Source organism: Musa acuminata, chromosome BXJ3-5 (assembly GCF_036884655.1).
Source record: "Musa acuminata AAA Group cultivar baxijiao chromosome BXJ3-5, Cavendish_Baxijiao_AAA, whole genome shotgun sequence".
Lineage (NCBI taxonomy): Eukaryota > Viridiplantae > Streptophyta > Magnoliopsida > Zingiberales > Musaceae > Musa > Musa acuminata.
In genome coordinates, this window is record NC_088353.1 from 25976617 (window position 1) to 25986867 (window position 10251).

Here is a 10251-nt window from a genome sequence, read left to right on the forward strand (position 1 = left end):
AACGAGATCATGCAGCCGAATACCATGAACAAAGAAACATCATGAGCAAAGAAGACGATTATGCATGCAACTGAAAAAACAAACGGAAGAAAGAAGGAACCAAGAAACTAGTGTAGTAGCGAATTAAAGAACCCATGCAGAATCTAGAATCCAAGAAACCAGTGTACGTTTTCGAAGACACATGCAAGATCCCAACGGAAGAACACAAGAAGAAAGAACTCGAAAGCAGAGACCAGCGACTACAAAAAAGACATCAAATGCAACCAGCACCTAAGAATCAAGATTTAGAATCAACCCGAAAGCACACAAACAATTCGGCACAAGAGTTCCAGAAACGAGCAATCAATATCGCCAAAACAAGAATGACAACTACAGATGCGGGCAAATAAATTGTTAATGTTAACCTGAGGTTAAAACGGGAGGCCGGAGCGGCAGCGGGAGGAGTCGGAGATGCACGAGGAGCAGAATCTTGGCAGATCTCAGTGGCGAAGGCGTCGACCGGGTTCCCGCAGGCGGCGGGGAGGGAGAAGAGGCGTGAAGCGTCGATCGGCTTCCCCAAGAATGCTTTCTGATGGACCAGAAGGCATAGGCAGGCGGCCTCGGGACCTTCGATGGCGGCGGAGAAGGCCGCGCAGCATTGTAAGGTCGGGGCAGGGTAGGCGTGCCAGAACAGAGGAGGCGACTTCGCCAAGTGGGGCAAGCAAAATCGCATGGCCGCCATCGCACTCGGACAGGGATCCGGAGGAGGAAGCATTCTAGTGGAGCAGGCTTGAAGGCGCAGGCATTGGAAGACGAAGCCGAAGAGGGAGACGAGCGGGGAGAAGGAGAGCTTCATTCTTGATCCAATTCCGCCGGCCAACGCGCACGCGAGAGAAGGAGAAACAACCTCGGCAGGGAGAAGACGAAGACGAGCGGGGGAGAAGACGGGCTAGGTTCTTGATCGCCTTTCGCTAGCCAACGAGATTGACAGAGGAGAGCGAGAGAGGAGAAATAATCGTCGCCGAGAGAAGACAGACTTCCTTCTTGATCACCTTCCGCCAGAGAGAGAGAGAGGATATATAGCTGTCGTGGGGGAGGTTAGCGGTTTCGTTCTTGACCGCCTTCCGCATAGAAAGCGTACGAGTGAGAGAGCGTGCGGTGAGGCCCTATGTAAGAAGCAACGTCATGTTATCTTTGAGATTCGTGCCTGATGAATTATCCCACCAGCTTTAGATGGGACCCATTAGCATGGCCGCCATCGCACTCGGACAGGGATCCGGAGGAGGCAGCGGAGGAGGCTTGCAGGCGCAGGCAAAGGAAGACGAAGACGAAGACGAAGCCAAAGAGCGAGATGAGCAGGGAGAACGGAGAGCTTCATTGTTGATCCTTCTTGATCGAATTCCGCCAGCCAACTTGCGCGCGAGAGAAGGAGAAACAACCTTGGTCGGGAGAAGACGAAGAGGGAGACGAGCAGGGCAGAAGGCAGGCTTGGTTCTTGATCGCCTTCCGCACATGAAAGAAACATAGCAAATTCATAGACTTCTATACCCTATATCATAATATATGTATGCACTTCCGCACACCATACGTCATAATATATATGTGCACTCGCACGCCGCACATCTTAATATATATGTAGATTCCCACAACGTATGTTATAACATATATATGCATTGAATGTCGTAATATATCTGTGTAATCTAACAACGCACGTCATAGAAAGCATATGCACTTTCGCACCGTATATCATTAGTTATACATAGGTACAATATATTTTTTATCTCAAATTCGTATATTTTTTATGCTTACAAAATATATACATTTATATTTTGCTCATATCTGGCTAGTGATAATTATATCATTAAGAAATTCATATTTAGCTCATGTCTAGCTAATGATAATTATATCATTAAGAACATATTTTTCCAAAATATGTTATGAATATGATAATTTATAAGACCACTATAATGCAATAAATTAAACTTATGCTTACCTAATTTAACTAAAAAGTAAGGATGTTAGTGAAACGCCACATTCCTCGATGCTTAATTATGCTAGGGAGTGATACACCTAAAAATTAGGAGCATAATAAGGTCATGAGATACTTTAATTGAAAACCTTATCTCTTAACTATTGATTTATAATAACTCATAACAATAAATTAAATATTTTTTCATAAAATCCTAAATAAAATATATTATACTCAATCTATAAATTTATCTAAATTCTGCTATTAATCTTTTTTCACAATTCACTCTATAATCAAAGAACTAGTTGGTATCACTCAAACTATCACACAATTTAGTGAAAAAAATTTACTTCGCTATTTTAAATAACCAAATTATCTTGAATTATCATGAAATATTCATAGTAACCTATGAGAGATATAAAACTAAACTATATTATGTTATGCAGAAACCGGGTTAGAACTATTTAAACTTATAAACCTCATATCTTAGTGCATAGAAGGGATACTTACTCAATTCTAAATCCTACAAAATTTTGAGGGAACCGTTTAAAATATATCAAAAGGATAATACCTAATAATATTCCTAAGGGGGTCAATTTAGCTCGAATAAAACCTCTTTTCATAAAATAAGAGATTTTAAGTATCTCAGATTGAGGCACTCATAATTCTATGCACCAATCTCATATTAATGTAATACTAGAGGACTTAGAACAATAAGAAGTATAAAATATATATCTAAAAATTAACTATAAAATCAAAGTTCATGTTACTAAAAGGTAGTTGAAACATCAATCTATAATCTATAATGCCGAAATCCTATGTATAGCAAGGGAAGTATTTTGTTTTTCTTACCTTAAACTTTCCTAGAGCTGAGGTTTCCTATTTTCCCCGGGAAAAACTAAGAGAATAGATGAAGAAGGTGAGAAAAAGTTATCAGTTATTAGGTAGATAAAGAGAATAAAGCTATAATAAAGTAGATGTGCTTAATGTTGAATCTCGGATTTTGATGATGAAGTCAATTGTCATTTGTTATCTAATCTATGTGTTGAGATAAGTGTGCAGGATTAACTACGATGAGAGTAAGACAAGCAGCAGGAGTTGCGCCGGAGTCAAGATCATGATCACGTTGGGAGTTCGAGAGTTCGACGGAAGTTCGGACGGTCGTCGGAGGTTCAGAGAGAACAGATCCGAGAAGTCCAGAAGCTTGCCAAGCGAAGCTCGTCGGAACTCGCCAAGTGGATCGTCGCAAAGTCCAGGAGTATGCCGGATGTCCGCAGAAGGATCACCGAAGGTTATCGGTTGATCGACGGAAGTTGGCCGGAAACTCGCCGGAAGAAGCGATTGACGCATCGGAGCAAAGCTGCAGAAGTTGTCTTAGAGATATTCGTAGTTAGCACGATGATTACGCATGAAAATGGGAGGTGATCCCATTAGCTTAATCTTGGGGCAATTGGGCCCCTGAAAAGATTCAAAGTGGGTCGAATGGAGTGAACCATTCGGACCCTGATTGCACCAGGAGGTGCAACCGCCCCAGCCAGGAGGTGCAACCGCCTGGGCTGTGGGGTTGAGAGGTGCAACCGCCCCAGCCAGGAGGTGCAACCGCCTGGGCTGTGGGGTTGAGAGGTGCAACCGCCCCAGCCAGGAGGTGCAACCGCCCCAGCCAGGAGGTGCAACCGCCAGGGTTGCAAGGCTGGGAGGTGCAACCGCTCCAGCCAAGAGGTTGCACCGCCAGAGCTCAAGTTCCGAGCTCTGCCAGGCGATGCAACCACCGAGCTCAGTCTTCGAGCTCTGGCAGAGTGGTGCATCAGCCTGAGCTCAGTCTCGAGCTTTGCCAGGTGATGCATTCACCAAGCTCAGTCTTCGAGCTCTGGCAGAATGGTGCATCAGCTTGAGCTCAGTTTGGAGCTCTGCCAAGTGATGCAACCACCAAGCTCAGATTTCGAGCTCTGCCAGGTGATGCAACCACCAAGCTCAGTCTTCGAGCTCTGCCAGGTGATGCAACCATCGAGCTCAGTCTTCGAGCTCTGGCAAAGAGAAGCAATCGGCAGAGCTCAGTCTTCGAGCTCTGCCAGGCGGTGCCACCTCTCCAGTCGAGAGGTGCAACCGCCTGATCCCAGAATTCTGGGATTTGATCGATTTGATCGTTTTGAGCTCGAATTTTGAATTGGGTTGGGGCCTATAAATACCCCACCCATTCAGCACTGAAAAGATATAGACCAATACCGAAATCTTGATCTTTTCTGTGATTCTAAGAGCTCAAAAGTGTTGTAAAGCCTTTAAGTCTCCTCCTTCTGTTCTTCAAGTTTTCAATTGTAAAGTGAGGAGAGAAAGGTCTGTAAAGGTTGTCTCCTAAGCCTGTCAAAAGGAGAAGAAATTGTAAGAGGGAAGTTTGGCCTTCGCCCATTGAAGGAAGGCACCTAGTTGACGTCGGCAACCTCATCGGTGGAGGAAGCCAAAAGTGGAGTAGGTCAAGGCTGACCGAACCACTCTAAATCTCTGGTTTGCGTTTAATTTCGAGTACTTTATCATTACTGCAAACCTCCCTCATCACTACTGCTCTCTGCGCTTTCACGAACAAGTTCTAAGAGCTGTTCTTCCAAATCTGCATTCAGACGTAACTTTATATTTTCATACATTACAGCTTACGTTTACGTTTGATTCTGCAGAACTGTTTTCCGCGCTTTTACGAACGAGCTTCCTTGCAGTTTACGCTTACATTTTAATCCTATTAATAACTGCAATCTGTCTTCTACGATTTTAAGAACGAGTTTCAACATTTAGACGTAAAACTGCATTCAGACGTAAATCGGCTTTCCTCGCTCAATCATCAGATTTCAGTTCACGTTTACGTCTTGATTTCAACTGCATACTGCCTTCTGTGAGTATACAAACGAGTTTCAAAGTTTAGACGTAAATCTGCGTCTAGACGTAAAACTGCGTTTAGACGTAAATCTGCGTTTAGACGTAAAACTGCGTTTGGACGTAAATCTACGTTTAGACGTAAAACTGCGTTTAGACGTAAAACTGCGTTTAGACGTAAAACTGCGTTTAGACGTAAATCTGCGTTTAGACATAAATCTGCATTTAGACGTAAATCTGAGTTTAAACGCAAAACTGCGCTTAGACGCAAAACTGCGCTTAAACGCAATCTGCACTTAGACGCAAACTGCACTTAGATACAAACTGAGAATTTGCTTTTGCATCACAATAGTTTTTGAACGAACGCAGCTTTTGGTTTTTAAATTATTATAAGATTTCCGCTGCACTAATTCACCCCCCCCTCTTAGTGCTCTCGATCCTAACACTTAAGAGGTTAGCATGAGGTCTATAGTTCAATCCCATTGGACCTTATTTTAAGTTTTTATTTATTTTTTTCTTTCATTAATTAAATTATAAGGTTTTAGTAACTTTAGGAGAGTCTAATTTGGTCTGACCATAATGATATTTTGGGCCTAAACTCATTTTTTTAATCTCACCTATATATCTCAATATTTTTAGTATAACACACTTCTTTGATTTATATTTTTATTTAAATTTTCATTACTCTATCCATACTAAATAGCTTATTATCCTCTACATATATAATGTTTCAAATTTAAACTTTCTTACTTTAATTATTTTTAAACTAATTCAACCTGAGATTTACTTAAGTTTGATTGCAATTCAATCATCACTTGTAGTCATTATATGTATGTTTATTACCATAACTTAACTTCATACTCATATTCACTAGCACATAAAAACCTATTGCACTAAGGACCATACCTTTTTTGTTATAAATATACTTAAACTAAATATTAATTCTTATGCATGCTCAACCAACATTTCCTATAACACAAAAAATAATATTTTTGAAAAGGATATACTTCAACTTTAAAAGTCGAAAACATGATAATGTTGTTTATCATATTTATGAAGTATGGATATTACAAATTATATCACTAAGTAAGGGTAATATATATAATTTATTTATACTTCTATTGATATTTTTATTATAATTTAATGTGTGTAAGATTCTGGCAGTATAAAACCGAGCACCCTCTACTCTCTCACTTGTTAGAAATCATAAAAAAGAATAAAGTAGAATAGAGGAGACTTCGAAACTAAAAGCTCATATTGAATATTAAAACTTTATAATATCTCATAATCTCTAAGCCTTTGCTTTAATTTATCTTTTCTCTTTGTTGTATTCCTAAAGCATTACATGCATCCATATTTATAAAGAGGTAAACTTAAGACTTTGACTACAACGATGATATAAACTCCTATCTTGACTTGACTTTCTAAACTAAAATCCTATCTAATCATAACGTTTGATTTAATATTCCAACAGCCCCCCCTAAATTAAACTTTATAAAAATAAATATTATAGAAAGTCTTAAAACTTGATGTAATCTCCTTTGTTGTTGCGCTTAGTTTTTTCTAGATTTTCTGAATTATAAGCCATGCAATCCAAACCAATCTTATCAGATTTCTTGAACCAATCTCCAAATATGAAATCAATTTGATCAACATAATCATTAGTATAGAAATTTATCTTTTTTTTATCATAGAATATTCATCAGTCCTTATAACTACTAGTTATTAGGATAATAACTATTTCTAGACTTTGACCTTCCTCTATTCTTGATCTTGACTTGCTCCTACTCATGCATGAACTATTTCTAGACTTTGACATTCCCCTGTTCTCTGAGATAATTGCCTGTGAATCATTCTGAGATGTTGCTGAACTCTTTTTTCTCAACTCCTCATTCAACAAACTGCTTGTTACTTGACTTATAGTGATAACACCATCTTGTCACGAATGGTCATCGCGCACCCGTAACAACTCCGTTCAATGAACCGTTCGTCGCTCTCATATACATATACAGTTACTTGGCAGCCTATTTTGCCTTGGTTTTGAGTCATTTTGCTTGTAAAAATGTAAGTTCGAATAAGCTGTAGCATTACAAAGCGATCGCTCACTGAACCGAGCAAAACAACCCCAAAACAGCCTAAAACAGCTCCGTTTTCGCGTGCCGCAGGCTAATTTCTGGAATCTGCCTTCACTCACCAAAACGTCAGCCATCTCAGCCCCTTTGAACCCCCCGAGTGGCACAGGGCTTGATGGGGCTTCGGTATAGTACCGGGCGTTGTACACTCATTCGCAAGTTCGCACGTTGCCTTGACAGGAACTTATTGTCACGCCCGGGACTCGGTGAGCAGCTATTTGTGGGCTTGCAGCTGTTCCTTCAACCTTCTAAAGCCCTTGTTTTCCCCTTCTCCCCCTTTTCTCTTATGTACGCAAGGTGCTCGCTGAATTGCTTGTAAAGCTTCCCCTTTTCGCGAGACTTCGGGACTTGTTTGTTGCTCGTTCTTTCGAACTAATCAACTTTCTCTTTTACAGGTCCTTCGGGACCTACGAGAGGTTGCAAGTGGGCTGATCTTTGCGGAGCAATATCGCAAGGGCGAAGCGTGACTTAAGCAACGCAAGCTAAGTTCGCGTCTTGGCCGCAAGGATACCTCATGCCTTAGGCAATTCCAGCTAAGGCCATGACATTGTGGTGTCAGAGCGGGCAAGCACTTCAAGCGAGCAGCGAAGGAACTCCGCAACTTCGCCATGGCAAAGCATCGTAGCGAATAAAGTAAGACGGGGCAAGCCGGACCCTTGCCCCAAGCAACCACAGGTGGGCTGCATGTGCACACTTGCTCTCAGGCTTTGGAGCTGCTCAAGAGGAGCACGGCAGCGAACATGATGAGCGAGAAGTTGGCTACTCTTCGCGAGCGGAGGAGGCGCAATCTGGAGCACCAACGGGGAAAAAGAGTCACAAGGAGAGACTCATAACGGCGGAAACCCACCTGGATGTTCTTGAAGCGAGCGTGGAGGAACTCTACCATGGCCAACAAAGGCTTGTCGGGGTAGAGAGCTCACAAGAGAAAGTGGAATCCAGAATCAACAAGGTCGAGGCCCTAGTCGACCGACTGTCAGATGACACCAAAGACTCCGTGCAACACCTATAGGAAGTTGTGGCGGAACTCACTTCAAGGGTGACTATGCTCACTAGAGCACTAAATGCGAGAGGAAGCAACACCCGCATTGCACCGCCACAAAATTTGAGGGCACCCGAGCCTCATGGATATAGAGAGGCCAGAGATGCCAAAGAGCTCGGGAACTTTCTGTTCGACATGGAACAATACTTTCGAGCTACGAGGCCCGATTCTGAAGATACCAAAGTTTCTATAGCAACTATGTATCTGAACGGAGATGCGAAACTTTGGTGGCGAACCCGTTGGGAGGAGATCCAATAAGGTCGGTGTCGAGTCGACACATGGGAGGACTTGAAGCGGGAGTTAAGAACTCAGTTCCTGCCGGAGAACATAGAGTTCGTCGCAAGAAGGAAGTTGAGACAACTCCGCCAAAGTACCACCATCCAAGATTATGTGAAGCAATTTTCTACACTAATGCTGGACATACAATACATGACCGAGACATACAAGTTGTTCAGCTTCCTTGATGGTTTGAAGCCATGGGCTCAACATGAGCTAAATCGAAGGAATGTTACCGATGTGGTCGGGGCAATTGCTGTTGCAGAAAGGCTCACCGACTTTGTTTCCTCTGAAGACCCAAGGAGAAGGAAATAATCTTCAGGCAATCACCCTCCAAAACATTCTCGAGGGAATGAGCTCAGGGGCGAACAAAAGAAAAAGAGTTCCCACAAAAGGGCCAAACCCGAAAGGCAAGGCCTCAAAACCTAGAGGATGTTTCTTGTACGGAGGATCGCACATGGTGAGGGAGTGCCCACAAAAACAGGCACTCAATGCTTTGACGGGTTCCATCCACCCTCCCCGATCGAATAAGGGCAAAGCTATTGCTCTTAGTTCGAGCAGTTGTGAATCTAGCTGCGACGACGAGGAGTCGCAAGGACCCCGAATGGGAGCAATGCGTTTGTTGAACGCCTTGCGGGGTCAAGTGGGGGAGAACATGAAGACAAAGCTACAAAATGCAGGAAGTAGTGAGCTGATGTATGTGGACATCAAGCTAAATGGCCAAACAACCCGTGCTATGGTGGACACGGGCGCTACCCACAACTTCATAGCCAATCGAGAAGCACAGCGACTTGGGTTGATCTTGGAGAAGAGCCCAAGCCGAATGAAGGCGGTGAACTCGGAGGCCAAGCGAATCTCCGGGTTGGCAAAGGGAGTTCCCATCAAAATCAGGACATAGAGCGGGAACACCAACATGATGGTAGTGCCACTAGATGACTTCCAAGTGATTCTTAGAATGGAGTTTTTGCACATGGTGAAGTTGGTGCCAATACCGTTCTTGAACTCCCTATGTATGATGGGAGGCGACGACCCCTGCGTGGTTCCCGTCTCTCGGAGAGGAACCAAGGAGCCCCAACACATATCAGCATTACAACTGAAGAAAGGGGTGCGAAAAGGCGAATTGACATTCGTGGCTGCTATGAAGCTAGAGCCACTCAACGAGAAGGCCATTCAAGAACCTGCTGTGGTGGCGAACGTCCTAAAAGAGATCAATGATGTTATGCCACCCGAGTTGCCGAAGACTCTTCCACCACGCAAAGGCGTGGATCAAAACATCGAGCTGGAGCCAGGAGTGAAGCCTCCAGCGAGACCACCCTACCGCATGTCCCTGCCAGAGTTGGCGGAACTCAAAAAGTAGTTAGGTGAATTGCTAAGCGGTGGTCTCATCCGTAGCTCTAAAGCACCTTTCGGAGCTCCAGTTCTCTTCTAGAAGAAACAAGATGGGAGCCTCCGATTAAGCGTCGACTACCGAGCCCTTAACAAAGTGACAGTGAAGAACAAGTATCCCATCCCGCTCATCGCGAACTTGTTCGACCAGTTGGGCAAAGCGAAGTATTTCTCGAAGCTCGACCTTCGGTCGGGGTATTGGCAGGTGCGCATTGCTGAAGGCGACGAAGCGAAGACTACTTGTGTGACCAGGTACAGAGTGTTTGAGTTCTTGGTGATGCCTTTCGGCTTAACCAACGCTCCGGCCACGTTCTGCACTCTCATAAATTAGCTATTCAAGGAGTATTTGGATAAGTTTGTGGTTGTCTACTTGGACGATATCGTCGTCTACAGTCAAATGCTCGAGGAGCACGTCAAACACCTTCGGACAATTTTCAAGGTTCTCAGGGAGAACACTTTATTCATGAAAAGGGAGAAATGCTACTTTGCTCAAACTGAGATCTTATTCTTGGGGCATCGAATCAGTGATGGCTCCATTCGGATGGATAAGTCGAAGGTGCAAGCTGTAGCGAAATGATGAACTCTAAAGAAGGTGCCAGAGTTGAGATCCT

General features: G+C 43.4%; 1 protein-coding gene across 1 annotated transcript; it reads right to left on the minus strand.

The window, feature by feature from the left end:
• Nucleotides 1-277: 277 nt before the first annotated feature.
• On the minus strand, nt 278-835 carry LOC135638369 (non-specific lipid transfer protein GPI-anchored 25-like). The gene has a single exon (XM_065151482.1). The coding sequence runs from the start codon at nt 833-835 to the stop codon at nt 278-280; it is 558 nt and encodes a 185-aa protein (XP_065007554.1).
• Nucleotides 836-10251: the final 9416 nt, after the last annotated feature.

Excerpts from the sequence above, each read along its gene's own strand:
- LOC135638369 (XM_065151482.1), bottom strand. The coding sequence starts at position 835 with ATGAAGCTCTCCTTCTCCCCGCTCGTCTCCCTCTTCGGCTTCGTCTTC.